General features: G+C 46.7%; 1 protein-coding gene across 7 annotated transcripts in view; it reads left to right on the top strand.

The window, feature by feature from the left end:
* The first annotated feature begins 15,411 nt into the window (after window positions 1-15,411).
* The window catches only part of TBX1 (T-box transcription factor 1), a 105,992-nt gene continuing 96,535 nt past the window's right edge, over window positions 15,412-24,868 (top strand). Inside the window, exons 1-3 of one of the 7 annotated variants that reach the window (XM_058158657.1) lie at window positions 15,418-15,735; window positions 21,949-22,311; window positions 22,354-22,537. In XM_058158657.1, the coding sequence (XP_058014640.1) occupies window positions 15,477-15,735; window positions 21,949-22,311; window positions 22,354-22,537 (806 nt within the window). In that variant the 5' untranslated portion in view covers window positions 15,418-15,476. Of the gene's footprint in view, window positions 15,736-21,948; window positions 22,538-24,868 lie in introns of all 7 variants that reach the window. The other 6 variants (XM_058158661.1, XM_058158662.1, XM_058158663.1 and 3 more) reach the window with 6 other exon arrangements.

Below are 24,868 nucleotides of genomic sequence, written 5' to 3'. Positions count from 1 at the left end.
GTTGGGAGGAATTCCTTTAATTTAGTTGAACTACGCTGAGAATGAAGTAATTCTCAGCTGTTCAAATAAAGTTTGTTTGTTTTTACACTGACTGAGTTTCCTACCACCTACTTGGGCCTGGGTCACAATGGTAACTTTGAACAGTCACTAAATGAAGTGTTGTAAGTCAAGGACTACCTGTATTTACAGAGGCACTGCCTTTCATCCCAAGATCCGATGCCTTATCCTGGAATGGAACATTTTTTTATTTTTTATTTTGAAGCGGAGGCTAACCTTGTTTTTCTAACAAATGATTCCCCCTGATCTTCTTCCTTCCTTCGTTTTTCTTTTCTTTCTATCTATCATCTAATATCTATCATCTAATATCTATCTATCATCTATCTGTCTATCATCTAATATCTATCATCTAATATCTATCATCTATCTGTCTATCATCTAATATCTATCATCTAATATCTATCTATCATCTAATATCTATCATCTATCTATCTTTCTCCTTCTCCTCCTCCTCCCCTTTCTTTCTTTTCCCAGCCATCAGCCTGACGTTCCCATAAGCCAGCCTCTTCTAGAAATGCTGGGCGACAATAATGCCCATCGTCCACAAACCACCCAGGTATGCGGAAAAGGAGAGTCACGCAGTGTTTCTGGAAGGGGGAGGTGCCCGTTGGAGAAGAGCCGGTCCGATATTTTAGGGGCTCCCTTGTGTCCCACCTTATTTAAAATGGGGAGGGGTTAATAAGCTTCCTACCACACCTGAGAGAGAGTCAGTCAGTCAGTCAGAGACACAGACAGACAAAGACACACAGATAAAGAGACAGAGAGAGACGGAGAGAGAGACACACAGAGAGAGAGAGAGACTGACACACACAGAGAGAGGGGGAAGGAGGGAGGGAAATTTAGCTCGTGCGAGGGAGGGGAGCAAGCGAAACAGGCAAATCGGGGGGGCCTCCCCTCCTCTCCTTTGGAAATCTGGTTCTTCCATCCCGCATTGCGCAATTGCTCCCCGTTTCTTGGCTGAGGTGTGTGTGTGTGTGTGTACCACCCGCCAAACAACGCAAAACAACAAGGCAGAGAGGCGTTATTTGTCCGTGAGTGAGTGTGCGTGTGTTTAGGGGCGCCTCCCCCCTCCTCCCCGCAGTCCGGAGGAACGGGCGAAAGAGCAGCCGAAGGAAGACGGAGGATTCTCAAGGTGGGGGAAAACTTTGGAAGCGAAAGGTTTTTTTTGGAGGGGGGGTTGGGGAGGGGGCGGATCAGGTGGGAGCGCGTCGATCTGCCCTACAGCCTCTTGCTACTGTAACTCTTCCCCGCGTTTAATCTCGTTCTTTGTTTGCCGGCCTCGATCCTTTAAAAAGCGGAGGGATTGTCTCTCCCCCTTTTGTATTATTCCTTTTTATTTTTAAAGCTAGCCTTTGGAATAAGAACGTTTGCGTCCAGAGTAGCTCCTCTTTTAAAAAGCTGTCCCTGGGTTGGGGGTGGGAGAGGAAGGATTTTAGCTTTTCTGCAAACTGCAAAGCTCACCCAGATTTCCTGGTGAGAGAAAACAGACAGCAGACTCCGAATTCTACGTGGAAAGAAATACAACGGGCTTGGCTTTCGATAAAGACATATTAGGGATTTTTTTAAAAAAAAGCTTGTTTATTGGTAATGTTCCATTATAGTAGAGTAGAGTAGAGTAGAGTAGAGTAGAGTAGAGTAGAGTAGAGTAATGTAATGTAATATAATATAATATAATATAATATAATATAATATAATATAATATAATATAATATAATATAATATAATATAATATTTCAAGGTTGACTCAACCTTCCATCCTTCCAAGGTGGGTAAAATGAGGAGAGACCCAGATTGTTGGGGGGCAAGAGTCAGCAAACCACTTAGAGAGGGATGTAAAACACTATGAAGCGGTATATAAGTCTAAGTGCTATTGCAATTGCAATTATTGCAAAATAATAATAATAATAATAATAATAATAATAATAATAATAATAATAATAATAATAATAATAATAATAATAATAATAATATAAAATATAACATAACATAACATAACATAACATAACATAACATAACATAACATAACATAACATAATATAATATAATATAATATAATATAATATAATATAATATAATATAATAATATACAATACAATACAACACAATATCTCAAGGTTGACTCAGCTTTCCATCCTTCCGAGGTGGGTAAAATGAGGAGCCAGATTGTTGGGGGCAATAGGCTGACTCTGTAAACTGCTTAGAGAAGGCTTTAAAAGCACTATGAAGCGGTATATAAATCTAAGTGCTATTGCTATTGCTATTGTAATTAGTATAGTATAGTATAGTATAGTATAGTATAGTATAGTATAGTATAGTATAGTATAGTATAGTATAGTATAAAATAATATAATATAATATAATATAATATAATATAATATAATATAATATAATATAATATAATATAATATAATATAATATAATATATAATTGTACTATTTTTCGGTGGCTCTCTTGGTAGAACTTCCTCACGGGTCCAAATTAGGCAAACCGCCCTTCTTGTCTTCCAATTTATTTTAAAAGTGGATCCATCTTTTTTTTTTTTAAAGTAGCATTTTTTGTTGAACTAAAATGCAGCCGCGTGGAAATCTAGCTGGATTTGGGGCGTGGAGGCGCGCCTGGGATTCCGCAGGTGCCGGAGCGTATCCTGGTGTAAGGATAATCCAGGTTTCCTGGGTGGCAAAATTGCCGTCGGTTTACGGAGTTTTCCCCGAGCTTATTTGTTTTAAGGGATCGAGCTGGGAATTGGGGGGACGAAGCGAAAAAGCGTTTCCTTCCCTCCCTTTGGTCTAAAATGCGGGTTCCAGACCCGTGTCCTGAGATCCGAGCCCCAAAACAACTTTATACCCCCAAGCCTGGAATTATATTCCGTACACACGTGCATTGGGTACACGTGTTCTCTTAGCGAGTTTGCAGACTGTTGGAAACCGAGACGGCTTGCAAAGAGAGTTTAAAGCCAAAACCCCCCCAAAAAAAGTCAATTAAAATAATAATAAAGGGGCTTTGAATGCAGGACTAAATAAGACCTCCTAAATAAAAATGAGATCTAGAAGAATCTAGATTTAGCCTAAAACCCGTGTTCAAGGGAACACGATTTCCTTTTCGATGGAGCTACTCCAGTTTTGATTCCGTTTGGATCCAAACTCCTTGAATTCAGTGGGACTGACTTCTAAATGGGAAGATCAGCGATCCAGATAGATAGATAGATAGATAGATAGATAGATAGATAGATAGATAGATAGATAGATAGATAGATAGATAGATAGATAGATAGGAGAGAAAGTAGATGATATATAGATATGAGAGAGAGAGTAGATGATAGATAGATAGATAGATAGATAGATAGATAGATAGATAGATAGATAGATAGATAGATAGATAGATAGATAGATAGATAGATAGATAGATATCTAGCAGGATCGCTGATCTTCCCATTTAGAAGTCAGTTACAATAAATAATAGGTTTATGGTGCTGTAAACCGCCCAGGGACTTTCCGATGAGATGGGCTATGCAGAAATTTAATAAATAAATAATAGAAACATAAAATGGTGACGTTATCCTCTCTGCGTGGAGGTGTCTTTTAAGAGAGGAGAAGGGTAAATTTTGGTTTAATGCAATAACGACAACAACACTGCATTGACAGGGATAGCAAAATAATCACACAAGCGTCTGCATTGCATAGAAACTGGACCGTAAAGCTACAAAGATGGCTGGTATGAAGAATAATTAATAATTGCTACAGAATTCATCTAGTTCTTCCTGGCCTGTTTCTCTCTTTAAAAAAAGCACCCAGGAAATTCTTGATAATGAAAGTCTGAGAAAGTGGGGGAAAACCACAGGTCTGATTGAAAAACTTCCATCTTTCTGGGCATCCAACACCATGGGAGTTGAAGTCCATACTACTTCATGGGGGGTGGGGGAATTGCAACAGTTTGCTTGGGGAGTTGACTTAGCATTGGGTTGCTTGGTGCTACTAGCACTGATGAAGTTCCCTAGTTGGGTCGTGAAATGTCTGCAAGAAAACAGCCAACCACAGAGACCATCAGAGACCCCACACTCCTCCTCCTCCTCCTCCAACCCCACTCCCTCTCACACTGATGATATTACCTAGTTGGATCACGAAACATCTGGAAGAAAACAGTCAAACACAGAGACCATCAAGGACTCCACAGTTCAACCCTGAGCTACAAATATTCTCTTCAAATATTCTCTTCTGAGCTACAAATATTCTCTTCAGATTTTCTCTTCTGAGCTACAAATATTCTATTAGTTGGGCTGGTGCCTAGTTCCAGTTCCTCCTCCTCCTCCTCCTCCTCCTCCTCTTCTCCTTCTCCTCCTCCTCCTCCTTCTCCTCCTCTCCTCCTCCTCCTCTCCTCTTCCTCTCCTCTTCCTCCTCTCTCCTCCTCCTCCACTTCTCCTTCTCCTTCTCCTCCTCCTCCTCCTCCTCCTTCTCTTCCTCCTCTCCTCCTCCTTCCTCCCTTTGGTCCAAAATGCGGGTTCCAGACCCGTGTCCTGAGATCCGAGCCCCAAAACAACTTTATACCCCCAAGCCTGGAATTATATTCTGTACACACGTGCATTGGGTACACCTGTTCTCTTAGCGAGTTTGCAGACTCTTGGAAACCGAGACGGCTTGCAAAAAGAGTTTAAAGCCAAAACCCCCCCAAAAAAAGTCAATTAAAATAATAATAAAGGGGCTTTGAATGCAGGACTAAATAAGACCTCCTAAATAAAAATGAGATCTAGAAGAATCTAGATTTAGCCTAAAACCCGTGTTCAAGGGAACACGATTTCCTTTTCGATGGAGCTACTCCAGTTTTGATTCCGTTTGGATCCAAACTCCTGATAGATAGATAGATGGATGATAGATAGATGATAGATAAAAGATAGATGATAGATAGATAGATAGATAGATAGATAGATAGATAGATAGATAGATAGATAGATAGATAGATAGATAGATAGATAGATAGATAGATAGATAGATAGATAGCAGGATCGCTGATCTTCCTATTTAGAAGTCAGTTACAATAAATAATAGGTTTATGGTGCTGTAAACTGCCCAGGGACTTTCAGATGAGGTGGGCAGTGCAGAAATTTAATAAATAAATAATAAATAAAATGGTGAAGTTATCCTCTCTGCGTGGAGGTGTCTTTTAAGAGAGAAGAAGGGTAAATTTTGGTTTAATGCAATAACGGCAACAACACTGCATTGACAGGGATAGCAAAATAATCACACAAGCGTCTGCATTGCATAGAAACTGGACTGTAAAGCTACAAAGATGGCTGATATGAAGAATAATTAATAATCGCTACAGAATTCATCTAGTTCTTCCTGGCCTGTTTCTCTCTTTTAAAAAAGCACCCAGGAAATTCTTGATAATGAAAGTCTGAGAAAGTGGGGGAAAACCACAGGTCTGATTGAAAAACTTCCATCTTTCTGGGCATCCAACACCATGGGAGTTGAAGTCCATACTACTTCATGGGGGGTGGGGGAATTGCAACAGTTTGCTTGGGGAGTTGACTTAGCATTGGGTTGCTTGGTGCTACTAGCACTGATGAAGTTCCCTAGTTGGGTCGTGAAATGTCTGCAAGAAAACAGCCAACCACAGAGACCATCAGAGACCCCACACTCCTACTACTCCTCCTCCTCTTCCTCCAACCCCACTCCCTCTCACACTGATGATATTACCTAGTTGGATCACGAAACGTCTGGAAGAAAACAGTCAAACACAGAGACCATCAAGGACTCCACAGTTCAACCCTGAGCTACAAATATTCTCTTCAAATATTCTCTTCTGAGCTACAAATATTCTCTTCAGATTTTCTCTTCTGAGCTACAAATATTCTATTAGTTGGGCTGGTGCCTAGTTCCAGTTCCTCCTCCTCCTCCTCCTCCTCCTCCTCTTCTCCTTCTCCTCCTCCTCCTCCTTCTCTCTCCTCCTCTTCTCCTCCTCCTCTTCCTCTTCCTCTCCTCTTCCTCCTCTTCTCCTCCTCCACTTCTCCTTCTCCTTCTCCTCCTCCTCCTCCTCCTCCTCCTCTCTCCCTCCCTTTTCTCTTTCTCTCCTTCCTTCCTCTTCCTCTTTCTTTTCTTTCTTTATCTCTCTCCTCTCTCCCTCATTTTTTCCTCTGTCTCTCTCCCTCCCTTTTCTCTTTCTCTTTCCCTCACTCTTTCTCTCCTTCCTTCCTCTTTCTTTATCTCTCTCCCTCATTTTTTCCTCTGTCTCTCTCCCTCATTTTTTCCTCTGTCTCTCTCTCTCTCCCTCCCTTTTCTCTTTCTCTTTCCCTCACTCTTTCTCTCCTTCCTCTTCCTCCTCTTCTCCTTCTCCTTCTCCTCCTCTCTCCCTCATTTTTTCCTCTGTCTCTCTCCTTCCTCTCTCTCTCTCCTCCTCCTTCTCTCTCCCTCATTTTTTCCTCTGTCTCTCTCCCTCCCTTTTCTCTTTCTCTTTCCCTCACTCTTTCTCTCCTTCCTCCTCCTCCTCCTCCTCCTCCTCCTCCTCCTCCTCCTCTTCCTCTTCTCCTCCTCCTCCTCCTCCTCCTCCTCCTCCTCCTCCTCCTCCTCCTCCTCCTCCTCCACCCCACTCCAGAAAACAGAAAATTCTGTCCATAAGATACCCCTCCATCTCTTCTTGGTATACAATACTCCTTTCACTTGCTTTTGCATTTAGCAGTTTATTTTGTCACCGGATTGCCTTGTTTGCAGAAGAAATGGAAGTATTAAAAGTTTCACTTGTAAAAAAAAACATAGTCAAGGTATTTCCCTAGGATTGTGGACATAAATCTGTTTTCAGAGAGACTTAAAGAAAGACAAATGATTGGTTACTCAGATTTAGGGGAACTTTTCTCCAATAGTGCAATGTACAATTTCAAGGAATGTTGGGGTATGTTCCTTTAAGGAAAAGACAGAATTTTGGAAAGAAGTCACCTATTTCCCAAGAAAACTACCCTAGGCTGAATTTCATTAGTAGAATAATAACCCTACACTGTTACTGTGTTACTGGTTCATGTGTGAAGCTATTTTTTTATTTTATTTTACGTTGTTACGGCATGTGAACCAAGCCCTTACAACTTAGTACAGTGTACCCCATATGCCACTATAACGACGTTCCAAGATACCCCGATTTAAAAGTCTTGGCTTGTCACAATGTTTGCACCCAGCTTTGTCTGTTTTGTAAACGGGTTTTGCGTATGCAGGGGGTCCTCGACTTACGGCCACGATTGAGCCCCAAATTTATATTGCCAAGTGAGATAAGGGGGCGTTTCGCCCCATTTTATGACTTTCCTTGCCACGTTTGTGAAGTGAGTCATTGTTGTTGTTCAGTGACGGTTGTTAAGTGAATCTGACAGAAGGTCTCAAAAGGGGATCATGTAACTCCTGGACACTGCAACCGTCATAAGTAGGAACTACTTGTCAAATATTCGAATGTAAATCACATGACCTATGGGGTGCTGCAATGGTCATAAGTGTGAATAATGGCCATAACTCACTTTTTTCAGTGCCATTGTAACTGTTGTGGTCCGCCAGCAGCCTGCGGAGCTGGCAACGGAGTCGGACAGTGATAAGACTGAGGAAGAACGTGGGCCAGTCCTGGAGGCTGGGGAAGGCCCGGATGAGGGCTCTGCGTTGGAGGCAGAGCTGGGGCAAGGGCCATCTGGGAGTGATGTGCGGACTCTGGAACCTCCAGAGACTGACAGTAGTGAGGCAGAGGAACAGGAGGAGCCTGTTCCTAATGCACGCATGAGAAGAGCTGCCAGAAGGCAAGAGCAGCTCAAGAAAAGAGGATGACTTGGGAGTAGGACCAAGAGATGATTGGCCCCTCCCATAAGGCTTAAAAGACCAGCAATAGCGTTTGGGCTTTGCCGGAAAACAACATCGATAGCTTTGTCTTGTTGCATTTATTTTGTATCGGTGTCTTCTGAACGTTTGACAAGAAAGGCCTTTGGCAGTTTGCCTAATTGGACCAAGGTTGGTGATAGGACTGAGGAATTTGTGTTGGGAGGAATTTCCTTTAATTTAGTTGAACTACGCTGAGAATGAAGTAATTCTCAGCTGTTCAAATAAAGTTTGTTTGTTTTTACACTGACTGAGTTTCCTACCACCTACGTGGGCCTGGGTTACAACGGTAACTTTGAACAGTCACTAAATGAAGTGTTGTAAGTCAAGGACTACCTGTATTTACAGAGGCACTGCCTTTCATCCCAAGATCCGATGCCTTATCCTGGAATGGAACATTTTTTTATTTTTTATTTTGAAGCGGAGGCTAACCTTGTTTTTCTAACAAATGATTCCCCCTGATCTTCTTCCTTGGGAAAACAAATAGGATGCTCTAAATTTCCCTGATGAAGTCTGCAACTGAAGACCCAAAGAGATGATTGACAGCTAAGACAACATAGCCCACAAAACACTGGCAGCAGCTGCTTCTCTTCTTCTCCCTTCCCCCAAATCTGGGTGTTGGCAACCTGTGGCTCCAGAGCCGCATGCGGCTCTTGGGGCCCTCTGCTGTGGCTCCCTGTCGGGTGATCCCACCACTGGCTGGCCCTGCCCCTCCCAGTCACTCCTCGCCTGGCCTGAGAAAGTAAGGGCGATGGCGGGCGATGGAGAAGTGGCTGGGGCAGAGATAGAGAGATACAGAGAGAGGGAGGGAGAGAGGGAGGGTGGGAAGGAGAGAGAGTTATCAAAAGGTTTTTGTGGTTACCGGTGTTTTTTAATAACAGATTCTCTGCCCTAATGACCAGCTAGGTAGGCATGGCTAAGGGGGGTCATGTGACTGGTGGAAGTGAGTGATGTCAAGTTGGCCATGCCCACCCAGGTTTTGTGGCTCCCGGTTTTTTCTTTTCTGTGGAAAACGGGTCCAAATGGCTCTTGGAGTGTTTTAAGGTTGCAGACCCCTGCCCAAATCCTTTCTTTGGGTGGGGGGGCAAACTGAGCCCCATAAATCCTGTTCTCTGATGGTAGATGCCCTTCTGGTGAAGATGCTTGGCCAATAGTCTTCAGAAGTAGGAACTCTCTCCAGCCATTTGTACATCTTTCTCCTCCCTTGTTTTAAGGTCCTCAGCTGGAGTCACACTATTTGTTTGATTAAAGTCCAGAAGGGTGAGGAGTTTTAGGCCAGTGGGTTTGTTGTTGTTGTTTTTGAGGGGAGGGGAGAGCACTGTTGTCCTATGTGTTGTGTGAATCTGATCATCATCTCCAGCTAATCATTTCTGGGTTATCCATAAAGAAGAATATTACATTACATTTTGGTGGTGGTTGTTAGTTGCGAAGTTGTGTCCGACCCATTGTGACCCCATGGACAACGTTCCTCCAGGCCTTCCTGTCCTCTACCATCTCTGGAGTCCATTTAAGCTCAGTGATTCCATCCAGCCACCTCGTTCTCTGCCGTCCCCTTCTTCTTTTGCCCTCCATCTTTCCCAGCATTAGGCTCTTCTCCAGGGAGTCCTTCCTTCTCATTAGGTGGCCCAAATATTTGAGTTTCCTCTTCAGGATCTGGCCTTCTAAAGAGCAGTCAGGGTTGATCTCCTCTAGGACTGACTTGTTTGTTCGCCTTGCAGTCCAAGGGACTCGCAGGAATCTTCTCCAGCACCAGAGTTCAAAGGCCTCCATTCTTTGGCGCTCAGCCTTCCTTATGGTCCAACTTTCACAGCCATACATTGCAACTGGGAAAACCATCGCCTTGACTATACGCACTTTGGTTGGGCAGGGTGATATCTCTGCTTTTTAGTACGCTTAGATTTGCATTACGTTACGTTTATTGATTGATTAGTCCGTGGGCCATATCAAGGACAGAGTTCCAGAAACAAATTACTAAAAGTTGATAAAAGCAATTTAAAACGGAATTGGATAAAATACAGTTTAAAATGAAATTAGACTAAAATACAATCTAAAATGAAATTGGAATAACATGCAATAATTTAAGATAAAAATGTTAAAATTGTATTTTGGTGCAAAGGAGAATATTCGGGGCTCAGGGTTGAAATTTAAATTTACTGTATTTTAAATTGGCCATTTGAATAAGTTTTTTAAGGGTTGTTTTTAGCATTGTATGTGTTGTTTTTTGTTTTTATAGTGGTTGTAAACCACCCTGAGTCCTTCCGGAGAAGGGCGGTCTATAAATTAAATTATTATTATTATTATTATTATTATTATTATTATTATTATTATTATTATTATTATTATTATTATTATTATTATTATTATTATTATTATTATTATTATTATTATTATATGAGGGGTCCTCTTTTGGTGCTCTTTGGAGCTTGCTGGTTTTCTTGCAGACGTTTAGAATTTTTTATTGGCCAAGTGTGATTGGACACACAAGGAATTTGTCTTGACCCAACTAGGGAATGTCCTCAGTCTTAGAAGGTGTGGGATTTGTAGAATGGAGGTGGGGGAGAACTGTGGGGGGTCCTTGTTGCTGTCTGAGCTTGCTGGTTTCCTTGCAGACGTTTCTCGACCCAACTAGGGAACATCATCAATGCTAGACACAAGCAGAGCATCGAAGACCCCTCAAAATTGGCATTTACAACCATCTTCTGCCACTCAGTCCCTTCCAGATGTTTTCAGCTATGACTTCCACTGTCCCTGAGTCTTGAGCTTCTGGGTTAGATAAACTGGGGTAGACAAATCTGGACACAAATCGTAATTCAGAACGTCCATTCAATTGGGGTTAATGACCCAGGAAATGAAAGACAGAAGATAGGAGGTGGTGGAGCCACCCAATACCTCAACTAGGTCCTTGAGATTTATTTCCATGGTCCTGTGAACCTGTCAGTCGGCAAGCTAGATTCTGAAAAAGAAGTCCCTTTCCCTTTGTATGCCAAAAACAATACCTTCCCTTCCCTTCCCTTCCCTTCCTTTCCCTTCCTCACTCTGCAGTTTTTCAAGAGAGATGCATTTTGTAGATTGGATGCCAGCCTTTCGGTCTCATGAGACCTGCTTAAGGTGAAACCCACCCACCCTCCAATTCAATGGATCGAACCCCCAGGCCTCACCATTCTGGGAGATCCTGGAGGATGTGGGAGTGGGGGAAAGATTCCCAAAAGTTAGATTTTGGGAAAGTTGTGCGCTTTGCAGGCAACTGAGGGTGGGCTAAAACTATTTTTTATTCTTAACTGCAACCCAACAAGACAGACGCGGGCTTCAAGGGATAGTTAGGGCTGCAGGAAAAACCATGGCAACCAGCCCGCCCTCCATTGAGGACCTGTATACTGCATGAGCCAGAAAGAGGGCTGTGAAAATATCACTGGAACTGCTTGCCTTCAGAAATCGTTTTGGAGGTTTTTAAGAAGAAACTAGACAGTCGTGTATCTGAATTAGTAGAGGTTCTCCTGCTTGAGCAGGGTGGCTGGATTAGAAGACCTCCAAGGTCCCTTCCAGCTATTTCTATTTAATTCTAATTCTATTCTATAGACCCCTCATATCCTGGACATAAACTGTTTCAACTCCTACCCTCAAAATGACGCTATAGAGCTCTGCACATCAGAACAACTAGACACAAGGACAGCTTTTTCCTGAACGCCATCACTCTGCTAAACAAATATTTCCCTCAACACTGTCAAACTAGTTACTAAGACTGTATTATTATTATTATTATTCTCACCTTTCTCCTTATCTGCTTACTTCTATAACTTTGTTGCTTGTTTCTTACACGATTTATATTGTTTTATTTAGCACCATCATATGATTTATGGTGACTGCTTATTTAGCATCCTATGACTAGCACTAAGCATGATTTATGATGGGTGGTATTTTTTTTACGATGTCTCCGATCTCGATTTATCACGTTGCTTGCATGTGCACTGAGAGCTTATGCACCCGAGACAAAATCCTTTGTGTGTCCAATCACACTTGACCAATGAAGAATTCGATTCAATTATTGGGAAATTGTGAATTTTCCCTCTTGTTAGCGATACACCAATGGTTTAAATATCTCTGTGGAGAAAAGATACCATTTCTCTCGTTTGCTTGAATTGCACTGCATTGTATGGTACTTAGATGTAATTCTGTAAGCTCTATTGGTTGAGGCTGGCCGTAATAAAAAAAAATGGATCCATTGGGTGACAAAATGTCAATATTCTAATTTTCTCATAAAGTATCCGTTTTTATACAGACCCTTTTTTTTTAGTCTAACACAGCCCTGATCTAAGAGCCCTTCCTTATCTTTGTTTAATATTAACATTGATCTTATTGGTATTCATGGTGGAGATTTGGGGTTTAAATTGTGTGTTTTTAGCTGGATTTTTTAAAAATGTCGTACACCTCCCACAGTTAGTGTGTGAGTTGAGCAGCTACATAAATTTGTTTAACAAATATACAGATATGTGTGGATTAGAAGGACTTTTATTGCTGTTTCTAATTGTGCGGGTCTGGGACCATAATAATTCGTTCTCTCTCTCTCTCTCTCTCACCCATCCCCCTTCTTCTTCTATTTCCAACATTCTGTATTAATCCTAGAACTAAGCTCTAGGCAAAAACTCTTTAAGTAACTCCCTGCCTTTTTCTACTGGATCCTTATGCCTGTGCTTCCTGAGAGGCAGGGAAAAATAAATAAATTGCATTAATCCAAATTATACCAATCCAAATCCATAGCTCTTGTTCCTGATCTTCAATTCATATCATCAAGCTGTAAAAAAGAGGCTTGGCAAATTTAGCGCCCGATCCGAATTGAATTAAGCAGATAAGCAGTCTCATCTCACTTCATATAAGCTAGGATGATGTAAAAGCTTTATTTTCTGTTACTTTAATAAAGGGAGGTTTATCTCACCATGCAACACGTCTATGATTTCAGCCCCCCAAACCTTCATTTTGGCTTCAGGAATTAAGAGTGGGGGGTTTTTTTGGAGGGCAGGGGGTGAGTTGGGACGATGCAAAACCCAAGCTAATAATCTTAAAAGGATCGAAGCTAATAATCTTAAGGGGTCGCTCCGTTCCCACTCCTTGTTTTATGCCAGGGATAATGGTTGGAGGACAGGTAGCTGGGAAAAGGAAGGGAGATTAAAACTGGTGAGCAAATTAATTATAATTCAATTCAATTCAATTTTTTATTGTCAATGCACAACATATGTACAATGAGATTGGTGGGGCTCCCTCCGTGCACCCTCCTAACACAATACAGCGCACAGTGAAGACAGAAAAAAATCCCCAACCCAACAAATCATATTAACCAAACACCCAGTCCTATTGCACCAGTGTGAACATGTTACACATTCGCGCCGGCCCTGCAAGTCCATCGTACTACATACTTATGATGTTATTTCACTTGTTTGTGTGGCTGGCTATGCTTCTATATCTCCTTCCCAATGGTAGAAGGGTAAAGAAGTGGTAACTGGGGTGAAAATTGTCCCCGAGAATTTTCCTCACTCTTCTAAGGCAGCGATTCATCACCCCACAATCTGGTCAACTATCAGGAAAGGTAAAAATGACGGCGGTGTTGTAGATTCATTATCCTTTCTTCAGCTAGGAAACCTCTCCCTCAAAACCGACCTCTAAGGAAAACATTAGAGGGAAAGAGAGTGAGTCCTAAATTGGTTTACTACCAGTAGTTGGTATTAGCTTCGCACACAAAGACTGTTCTCTTTCTCCTTGGGTCTACATTTAGGACCTATTATCCGACACATTCAGGTGCCTGGCACTCTGGTTCTTGTAATCCCCAAGCAACAGGCCATCCCAGTGCGTGCTATGACATGACTCTTACTCCTGGGGAATACGAGACTAAACGCCCTAGAGTTGGAAGGGACCTTGGTGGTCTTCTAGTCCAACCCCCTGCAGGAAACCTTAAACCACTTCAGACAAATGGGTTTTCCAACATCATCTTAAAATCTTCCAGTGTTGGAGCATTCACAACTTCCGGAGGCAAGTCGTTCCACTGATTAATTGTTCTCACTGTCAGGAAATTTCTCCTTAGTTCTAAGTTGCGTCTCTCCTTGATTAGTTTCCATCCGTTGCTCCTTGGCCTGCCTTCAGGTGCTTTGGAGAATAGCTTGACTCCCTCTTCTTTGGGGCAGCCCCTGAGATTTTGAAACGCTGGTATCCTATCTTCCCTTGTCCTTCTTTTCATTAAACCGGACATACCCAATTCCTGCAACCGTTCTTCGTATGTTTTAGCCTCCAGTCCCCTAATCATCTTTGTTGCTCTTCTCTGCACTTTTTCTAGAGTCTCAACATCTTTTTTTTAATATCGTGGCAACCAAAACTGGATGCAATGTTCCAAGATATTTGAGAAATAATAATTTGAGGCATTATCCACATTCTTCGTATGTTTTAGCCTCCCCCCAAGGAGCAGGGGGGAGTACGGAAGAAGACATGCATCCTTGGAGCCCCCTACCCCGCTTTTGGCCTGGATCTTCAAGGGACGAGAAGTATTTCAAGGTGCCCCAGTCGAGGCCAGTCCCTTAGTGGGAGTGCGAAGTGCACAGTTTTATTTTCTCTGTCCTCTAAGCCTTTTTCTGTCTCCTCTTCCCTCCCTCCTTTAACGCTCGGTTAAACACCACCTGTTAAAATCTTCGATGCTGACGCAGCTTAAAGATTGTAATAGAACAGAACGAGCGGACCCAGGTAGATTCTCTTACCCGCGCAGGGCACGCACACACGATCCGTGACTTTGCGCGGAGGTGGTCCTTTCCACGCCCTGTAAGGAAACGGGCGACGTCAGTTCAGGATAGAGGTGGGATAGAAGAGACAGCTGGAGCGCCAGCATTTGAACTAGGGACCTGAAGGAATAAAACTATTTCCAAAGTTTTGGAAAGAGAACGGGGGGGGGGGAGGGTTGCACCAATTTTACTTCTACCCGTCTTCGCCTCCCCGGACGGAATGGGACAAGTGTCACCCTAGGACAACTCGCTTCAGGACAATTCCCTAAAAATTCAATTTCATGATTTAAAATAGTTTTTTTAAAACAACTATTTTAATTTTAGTCATTCGCATTTCATTTTGTCCCATCCTTTAATGATGCAATATTCCACTGGGTCCCCCCCCCCGATATTGGTGTCACTCTTGTCCCGTGGCGAGTCGGCCGACGGGGAAGAGAAAGGAAGATCCAGCCTCGCTGCGCATCCAACCTAGGCTGCATTCAGCGCAAACGGGTCCGGATCGCTGCCTTTGCCTGCCCGCCAGCGCGGGAGGTGCCGGCGAGGAGGCGGCGGGGCAGGGCAGGGCGAAGGCGCGCTCGGCGGCGCTCTCCGCCAGCTGGTTGGAGGGAGCGGAGAGGGGCTTGGGGAGGGGCGGGGAAGGGAGGGACGGGCCCCGGGCGGCGGCGCGGGGGGGAGGGGTGGAGAGCCGTGTTGGAAGCTTCCGTTCCTACTTGCCTTTCCTCACCAGTCGTTGCGTCCACGCCAGCCGCCCATGGAGCGCTGAACTGGGCTCGGAGAGCGTGCCGTCGGGTGGGCTTCCCCGCTGCCACCCACCCACCCACACCCCCGCCCCATGGACGAGGCGAGCCCCTTGTCCCCTAAGGCCAACGCGTTCAGCATCGCTTCTCTGATTGCAGTCGAACCCGCCAGCGAGGAGGAGGAGGAGGAGGAGGAGGAGGAAGAGGAGGGGGAGGAGGAGGAGGAAGAGCCTGCGCTGGACTGTCAGCCCGGCACCGCCTTCACCGGCGGGAGCCTTCGCAAAGCTTACCACCCCCCCGCCGTCGCCGCCCGGAGAAAGATGCATTTCAGTGCTGTCACCCGAGACATGGAAGGTAAGGCGGCGAGGGGGGAAGAAAATCACGGCGGGGTGCGTGCGCGGGGCTGGACTCCGGGGCTCCTTTGCTCCCCGCCGCCTCTCTAGGGACCACCCTCCTCCGCCGAGATTCGGGCGAAGGGGATTGAAGGGGGGAGAAATTCCCCCTCCTTAACCCACCCATCCCCCTTAAATCTGCCTGCTCTTTCGCCTAAACTCAAATAAGGAACCTAAAGTCTACCTCTGGTTAAAGACGCTCCCCTCCGTTCCTAAGGCTGCCCTTCGCTTCTGGAAACGAACCCCTTCCCTTGCAGTTGAACTAAGAGGGGGGGAGGTGGAGAGGGTCTCCGAATAGGCCGGCTTTTCGAGGGCTTTTCTTGACCTCCAAGCCAACGCGTTTTTACGGGATGGAGGCGCAGGAATCCTGAGTAAAGGGCGCCAGCGCCAGCTGTCCAGCGAGCCACCCCAGCCCCGCGCCCTCGGCTGCCGTCCTCGGCTGCTGTTCTTCCGACTGGGAGCTGAAATCCAACCGCCTTCCAAAAAACACGGCGTCGGGAGACTTACGATCAAGGCTTGCCCAGTCTGAATTGGAGGGTCGTGGGACCCCGAATCTGGCTTCCTCTTCTTCTTCTTTTCTACCTGTTCCAATCGCGGTTGTGCGGTCTCAAAGACACGCGTCCCTAAGGAATTAGCAACCTGAAAGATCGGTTCTCTGTAAGCCGTGGATCCGAAACTTCGGGCGGCCGAGACCCAGGCAAAGTTAACTAAAGGCTAACTTAAGCGTGGCCAAAGTTGGCTTGTTTTCGGATGAACCCCAGCTTACGTCTCCGGAAAAGCTGGGTTTGAAATGGTTGCGGGGGGAGGCGACGACTGCTGCCCCGTTGATTCCCCCCCCCCCTGGTTTTGTTGACAGGTCTATGGGCCTGAGTCTCTTTTACGGCTCCCCAAATGACCCCACCCGGACACCAGATCCAGCCGCGGCTGCATTCACACAAGCAGCTGGGTTTAAATCTCGACCGAGCGTGGTCTACTATTGCTACGGCTTACTTTTTTGGGGGTCATTGTGTTGGGTCAGCGTAGAAAAAAATCGGCTGAGGCCAGTTCGGCGACCAGGAGTACGTCCGCAAATCCTGCTGTCGCTGCTTAAGAAAGCGGGATTGTCTGAGTAAACCTTTAGTTAACTCTTGAGTACCGCGTTCTCTCTAAATAATCGGAATAGAAACCCGGAGTCCTTTATATCAGAGCGGGTATCTATCTCCTTCGTTTCCTAAGAGTAAATTCTCCACTGGTACACCTCCGGAACAGAAATATCTAACTGGGATGAAAACATTGAATATTTCTCTCCAGGGACGTCTCTTCCAATGGGGGGGAAAAAATCCCAGAAGCTCCGATTAAGCTCAAGACTGGGGATAAAACCTAACAGAAGCTGTTACTCTTTTAATGACAGCTTCCTGTCAATTAGCGAGCTTGCCACGAGCTGTACCGTTCCGGGGCAAACTCACGTGTCTGTAGGTCTGCGTGGAGAGGGGGAAGGGGTGGTATGTCGCGTGTCACAGGACAGGAACGCAGGAATCTGTTACCCCGGATTCACACATTATGCTTAGCTCCAGGGGAGAACTCCCGAATTATAAAGTGGCTTAAAGTGAGGTGTTTTTTTTAAAAAAAACCCTAGTCTAAGACTCTTTTTAAATCGGCGAGTTGCTAAACCACGGTTAATCAAAATCCGGGATTAAGAATCGCAAAGATTTTGCTCTTCAGACCGAGATCCTTTTCTCTCTCTCTTATTCTCTTTTTTTAAAGAGACTATTTCTTTTAAGAGAGGCGACAATGTTTTTCCCCTGGGCAGGATAAAATAAAAAAATAAAAAATGAAACCACCTTCCGTGCTTTTTGTCTTAGGCTCGATTTAGAGACCCACAGATAGGTCTTTAAAATCACAGATGGGTATCTAAGCGGCACCTTCTAACTCCCTACCATTAAATGGCCCACAAAGTCGGGTTACAGACTTAATTAAGCCCGCAAAACTGGTTAGCGGTGTTTATGTGTTGCCCAGCTTCTTATAGACCCCCGAATCACAGCTTTTTTTAAAAAAGGACATTTTTACTTCAGCGGGCCAAGCTTTGCGGTTATTTAAGCGTCCCTGGATCTTGCCCACCTAAAACGCTGGTTTGAATAAGCCACGATTTAATTCATTCAGCTAAGCGCTTTTGGGGCTAACGCTTTTCACAACTGAAGCGGTCGCCAAAACCTTACACATAAACTCCACTGAGGCACAGTGCCCGCTCCAAAATAAAATTTAATATAGTTCTCCTTAAAAGTGTGCAGTGACTTAGGAAGTCTTTATTTATTTCTTTTTAATACGTTCAACTGAGTTAGAGAAGTAGACCGTGAATTCAAGTCCCTTCTTAGTTATGAAAGCCAACTGGGTGACTTTGGGCAATCACCAGGAGATGGTGAGTTCCAGTCCCACCAAACGCATGAAAATCAGCTGGGTGACATTGGGCCAATCACCAGGAGACGGTGAGTTCTAGTCCCGCCTTAGCTATGAAAGCCACTTTGGGTATCTTCGGACCAGCCATTCTCTCTCAGCCCAACCTACTTCACAGGGTTGTTGTTGGGGGAAAGTAGGAGGAAGGTATGGTGTATATATTCGCCGCCTTATTTGAAAAACAATAAAGGCAGGATACAAATAATTAATCAGTTCACAGGTTTAGGCAGTGCAGGAAGAGATGAAAAGAAAAAACAAAATGGGAAGGGATGATGTACAAACAAAATAAAAATAATATTACAAGAAGCAACATGTGTAAAATAACATTGTGGGCCCGTTTGAAAGGTCAAAGAAAGCGGCCTCGCCTTGACGGCTGGCTGACCCAGGCCTTGGAAAAACCAAAATATTTCTCTGAACTGGAGAAACAGCAGAGAAGCCCGCAAGGGTTTTGACCTAAATATTTGTCCCAAATATTTGCGATGGAGGTCGAGAGGCTGTGGCTATCAAAGGAAAAAGAAAAAAAAATATCCTGCAAATTAGGCGCTGGAAAAATCCCTCCTAACCGAGGGCAGAATAGTACTGGAGCGTTTGGAAGAACGGAGGGTGGAAAGGGAAAATGAACGGTAGGGCTTCGCCTGAATTTTATCCCCATCTTTCTAGAGGGTCCTTCGGCTTGGTCGAGATCCTTTAAAATGTCCCAGACTGGTTTAGAAAAAAATCCCCTCTCCCTCCCTCCCTCCCCCTCTCTCTCTCTCTCTCACACACACACACAACTCGCCCCCCCCATTATTTGTCTTCTGTCTATCCTAATTATCTATCTATCTATCTATCTATCTATCTATCTATCTATCTATCTATCTATCTATCTATCTATCTATCTATCATCTATCCATCTATCCATCTATCTATCTATCTATCTATCTATCTATCTATCTATCTATCTATCTATCTATCTATCTAAGTAATAGAGTTGGAAGGGACCTTGGAAGTCATCTAGTCCAACCCCCTGCTGTACTGTACAAGGTTCGAATCCCTAGACCTGTGCTAGGGATTCGAACAGCAGAACTTCCGGCCTTTCTGATCGACAAGCTCGGTCACTTAAGCTACCTAGTCATCTGTCTGTCTGTCTGTCTGTCTGTCTGTCTGTCTGTCTGTCTGTCTGTCTGTCTGTCTATCTATCTATCTATCTATCTATCTATCTATCTATCTATCTATCTATCTATCTATCTATCTATCATCTACTCTCTCATATCATATCTACCTACCTACCTACCTATTCTAATTACTGCACATACTAATTAAAAACCCCTTAAAAGTCGACACTCACTTAACGGCACATAATCAACAACATCAAAAAAATAAAATGCCCCTCGCCCTTATTCTCTCGCAATGACGGTATCAGAAAGTTTAATCGCGGTAAGTCAAGGAAATGATGGCGTCTCCTCCGCCGATGTCTAATCGCGGGGGCCTGAAAAAGCAAACTCGCTCGCTCGCCCGCGGGTTTTTCAAGGGCTTTCGAGGGGAAACCGCGGTAGGAAATTATTGGACAGGGGTGGGGGTGGGGGGTGGCGAGAGGAGCTGGAAGGATGTATGGAAAAACGCCTGGCTCGTTTCCTCGCTTCCACCCACCCACCCGGCCTTATCTATTTAATATTAAAATAAAACGGAGGATGTATCGCGCGTTCTCCTCTCCCGCTGCACATCTCCAAAGGCGAACTAGATTTTTTCTTCTTCTCCAGAACGAGGATAAATCCCCTATAGATCTCTCTGGAGTTCGACCTTCCAGGGAAGGCATTTCGCTCCGTATTCCAAGGCTTCCGATCGCCCCGATTATAAATCTCCCGGAACTTAAACGCCGGCTGGGGCGTGGACCCTCTGAATCTGTTCAGACCCCTTTCGGAAGGGTACCTCGCTCGGTCTCTAGCCTCGGCCCAACCGGGCACGGTTAGAGGTGTGTGTGGGGGGGGGAGGGCATGGAGAAGATCGGAATGAGGCCAGTGTAAAGGGGTTGCGGGATAGGCGCCCCCCGCCCCACCCTTCCTACTTCTTGCTGGTGGAAGCCAAATTCCTTCGGCAGGAAGGACGAACAGGGGGAACAGGAGCTAAACAGATTGTCAATGATAGATAGATAGATGATAGATAGATGATAGATAGAAGATAGAGAGAGAGAGAAGTTAGATAGATAGATAGATAGATAGAAGAGAGAGAAAGAGAGAGAGAGAGGATAGATAGAAGATAAATAGATTAGATAGATAGATAGAAGATAGAAGATAAATAGAGAGAGAAGATAGATAGAAGATAAATAGATTAGATTAGATAGATAGAAGAAAGAGAGAGAAGATAGACAGATAGATAGAAGAAAGAGAGAGAGTAGATAGATAGATAGATGATAGAAGATAGAAGAGAGAGAGAGAGAGAAGTTAGATAGATAGAAGAGAGAGAGAGAGAAGATAAATAGAAGATAAATAGATAAGATAGATAGAAGATGGATAGATAGAGATAATAAATGATAGATACAGCGAGCAATAGTAAAAGCCAGCCAACCCCCTTCTTTTCTCCCGAGACCGAATTGCTTTCCTCGTCAAACATTACCGGGGGGGAGGGGTGTTTACCTGCAAAGGTGGATATCCCCCCCTCCCCCTCCCCCTCCGTCTTATCTCAGAGGAAGGCGGGGAGGGGAAAAGCCGAAAATCAAATCCGAACCGGTTTGGCGGCGGCCTCGGGGACACCCGGCGAGGCAGCCTCGCAGCCAAGCCGGGAGAAAGAGAAGCGAACGAGGTTTGGGAGTGGGGGTGGGGAACCACCCCCGCCCGTCGGCGGCTGCGAGCGCATTGTCGGGCTGCCTCCGCGCCTGCTTCCCTCCAGGCTGGGGAGGCCGAGCGAAAGGAAGAGGAGGAGGGGGGGGCGGAGAAGCTTCTTGCTGCTGGCGGGCGCTCGGAGGGAAGGCGACCAGCCAAAGAGCCGCGGTGCGCGCTCCCTGGAAGAGGCAAAAGGCGCGCCGCCGCCGCCGCTCCCTCCCTTCCCTTCCCCGCTTGGGAACGCGCACTGGAAGCAGGGGGAGCGCGCCTCGGCTGGCAAAGCCCAAGGCTGAGCCGAGAAAGGGGAGTTAACCGCGCGCAAACCAATCCAGCCTTGGGCTGCGCGCACGGACTGATTTGGCTCCGCTCCAGGGAGAACAGCGTCCGGTTGGACGTGGGGAAGGGCAGGTCTCCCTCTCGGTCCCCTCCCCTCCTTAACTTTGGCTGCAAGCTTTGGGTTCTTAGGGGGCGGGGGAGAAAGAAGGAGGAGGCGGAGGAAGGGTGGAGAAGGGGGATCGCGGGCGCGGGCGGGCGGGACGTGCGCGCTCCAGGCTCGAACTTGGCCGAGCGCAAAAGCGGGCCGGAGGAGCGCAGAGAGGAAGCCGCGAGGGGGGCCCGCTTGCCTCGCGCGTTCCCAGGCGCCCTCCGAGGGCGCGCACGCGGCTGGCTGGCCGGACAGCGGAGTGGCTGGCTGGCGGTTCGGGGGTGCTATAAGTGGAGGCGGGTCGCGACGGGGCGCCCCAGAGCCCAGCGGGAGGGAGGGAGGGAAGGCAGGCGGGCAGGCGAGGGAGCCAGGCCGGCCGGCGGCGCTTGGGTGCCCTCTCCGCCCTCCTCCTCCTCCTCCTCCTCCTCCTGTTCCTCTTCCTCCTCCTCCGCTGCTCACACACTCTCTCTTTCTCCCTCTCTCCCTCGGGCTCTTCCTCGCCGCCTGCCTGGAATGATCTCAGCCGTCTCCAGCCCGTGGCTCACGCAACTCTCCCACTTTTGCGATGTTGCAGCTTTCACCGCCAACAGCCTGAGCAGCTTCAACTCGGCCGCGGCCGCCGCGGCGGGCTACCCCCACCTCCCGCCCTCCCCGGCCGGAGAGACCTACGGCCAGCATGAGCCGCCCCACTACGACCCTTGCTCGGCCCAGCCGCCGCCGCCTCACCACCCACCGGCCCAGCAGCAACAGCACCATCAACCGCCGCACCACCATCACGGCCAGGCGCAACACGGCGGCTACTCCTTCGCGCCCGGAGCGGCGGGCAACAACAACCCTCCACCCCCGGTGGGCTCCGAGGCTCCCGAAGGCGGCGGGGGAGGCGGAGGTGGAGGAGGAGGAGGAGGAGGAGGAGGCGGTGGTGGTGGAGGAGGAGGAGGAGGAGGAAGCAGCGGACCGGGGTCCGGCTCTGGAGGATCGGGCCCGGCCTCGACCAAGGCTCCGGTCAAGAAGAACCCCAAAGTAGCCAACGTCAGCGTCCAGTTGGAGATGAAAGCGCTGTGGGACGAATTCAACCAACTGGGCACCGAAATGATCGTCACCAAAGCCGGCAGGTTAGAAGCTCCCCTTCCCCCGGCGGGTCTCTCTAAAGCAGATGCGCGAGATGGGTTGCGGGTTTCTTTGGGGAGGGGGAGAAACTCTACTTCCCTGGCGTTTGGAACGGGTGGAGGCGACTCAGCTCCCCACCTCGCGCGTTTCCCAGGCCTCGGTGCGCCGCCTGGGCGCCAAAGCCAGGGATAATTTGGGGTGGGGGGGGTGCCCGCCTTGCGCGTTCTCTCTCTTGCGAGGACTCGCCCGACTTTTTGCGCGTCTTTCCCAGGAATTGGGGGGGGCTGCGGGGGGGGGGAGGCGGAAAAGTCCTGTTGGGGGTGCCACGTTGATTTGCTGCGGGGAAAACGCCGCGGAACGGTTTTGGATTATGGAGTGGGGGAGGGGAACGTTTGGATGCCAAATGCTGGTGGAGTTGGCCTTACTGTTTAACCCTCCGCTGCTTTTGCTCCCGAACAAAGTGGGGGCGACGTGCAGCCGACCTTCCTTTGTAGAATGACTGGAAAAAGAGAGGGGGGAGAGAGAGAGGACAGAAGAGAGAGAGAAGAGAAAGAGAGAGAGAAAGAGAAGAGACAGAGAAAAGAGAAAAGAGAAAGAGGGAGAAGAGAAAGAGAGAGAAGAGAGAGAGAGAAGAGACAGAGAGAGAAGAGAGGCAGAGAAGAGAAAGAGAAAGAGAGAAGAGAAAGAGAGAAGAGAGACGAGAGACAGACAGAGAGAAGAGAGAGAGAGAAAAGAGAAAGAGAGAGAAGAGAAAGAGAGAGGGGCAGAGAGAGAAAGATTGTGATTTTATTAATGCAAGGAACATTGAAAAGTTAATTCCTAGCCCCTGCCCGATCTCGCGTGCTTTTTCCTACCTCCTTAGGCCTCTCCTATTGCAATGGTTTCCCTCCGGCTCAGCATATGTCTGTTCCCCTTTTCTGTTCCTAAAGCCACTTTTTATTTTCCTTAAACTCGGTCCTGCTCTCAGGGTAGGTACAAGCTGGAGCAAAAATCACCTTTCGGGGACACACATACACACACGATCGAAGGCGGGTCTGCGTAGTTTGCCGGAAATGAAAAACGTAACCGAAGCCGGGGTGGGTAATCAGAAGAGGAATAATTAGCTGTGTTCGCTCACGGCGATAAGTGACCAGTTCATTAAGGGTAGGGAAGATATCCCCGGAACCTCAGGTTTCAAAAATCTGTTTTTAGTCCTACTAACTCGCCGGTGTCCAGCCAGGCCTCCCCGCCTTCAGCGTGCGTGCGAGTCGCCCTTCGCCTTCTCTCTGGCTGTGGATGATGGGGGTTGCCTCGGACACGTCTAGAGAGTCGGCTTTGGGGGGGAAAGTGCAGTTGGGGAGGGGGGTGTTTTCAAATCCACCACTGCAAATTTTCGCGTGTGATTTACTCTGCGAAGGAGGGGTGGTGGAAGCGGGGCTGCCTTTGAATGAATTGTTCTGACGTTCAAGGCGGCTCAGGGTTTTAGACTCGGTTTCCCAGTTTGCTTGCTTGCTTGCTTTTCTTCTGTTCCTTCCCTCCCTCCCGTCTTTCCTTCCTTTTCTTCATTTCCTTCCTTTTTCCCTCCCTCCCTTTACTTCCTTTCCCTTCCTTCCTTCTTTCCTTCTTCCCTTCCTTCCTCCCTCCCTTTCCCTTCCTTCCTCTCCTTCTTCCCTCCCTCCTTCCCTCCCCTTCCTTTCCTTCTTCCCTTCCTTCCTTTCTTCCTTCCTTTCCTTCTCTTTCTTTCTTTCCCCAAATGGAGCTTCATTGAAAAAGCCGGAGCACGGATGATTTTTTTTCACTGAATGGAATTTGTCCCCAACTAGTTGGGCCGTTCCGGTTCTTAGCCATGCAAAGCTCCCCGGCAGAATCGTTCCCGTATTTAGCCCCCCACCCTCATCCACTTCAAAAAAGGGAGGGGGAGGCAAAAAAAGGCCAACGTTAACAATGAAATCCAGGGCGGGGAACGGGAGGGGGTGCGTGAAAGAGATTCCAAGCCACAGATTCCGTGACTCACTCACCGCTTATGTTCTTGCTTCCTTTGCAAAACTTTTCGAGTCCTTTTTGGTTTTGGGGCCTTGAAGCCTTCAAAAGACCTCAAATTTGGGGTTTGTGTGTGTGTATCCAAAGCCTAGGACGAGTCGCAACCTCCTTAATTAATTCATACCCTTTCCCTGCCTCCTCCTTCCGCAAGAGAAAATATTACTTGTAGTAAGGAATGGTCGCTGCTGGGGGTCGAGCAAGGATGTAGAAGTAAATAGCCACCAATCAATTTCACGTAATCGATGTAAACAAATAGTGTTCGAAGCCTGACATTTAGTATTACTTACATGTACATATGTGTATGTGTGTGTACTTGT

The sequence above is a fragment of the Ahaetulla prasina genome, chromosome 15, assembly GCF_028640845.1.
Source record: "Ahaetulla prasina isolate Xishuangbanna chromosome 15, ASM2864084v1, whole genome shotgun sequence".
Lineage (NCBI taxonomy): Eukaryota > Metazoa > Chordata > Lepidosauria > Squamata > Colubridae > Ahaetulla > Ahaetulla prasina.
The sequence above is the reverse complement of the archived record's forward strand: the minus strand, read 5'-3'. Positions and strand labels throughout refer to the sequence as shown.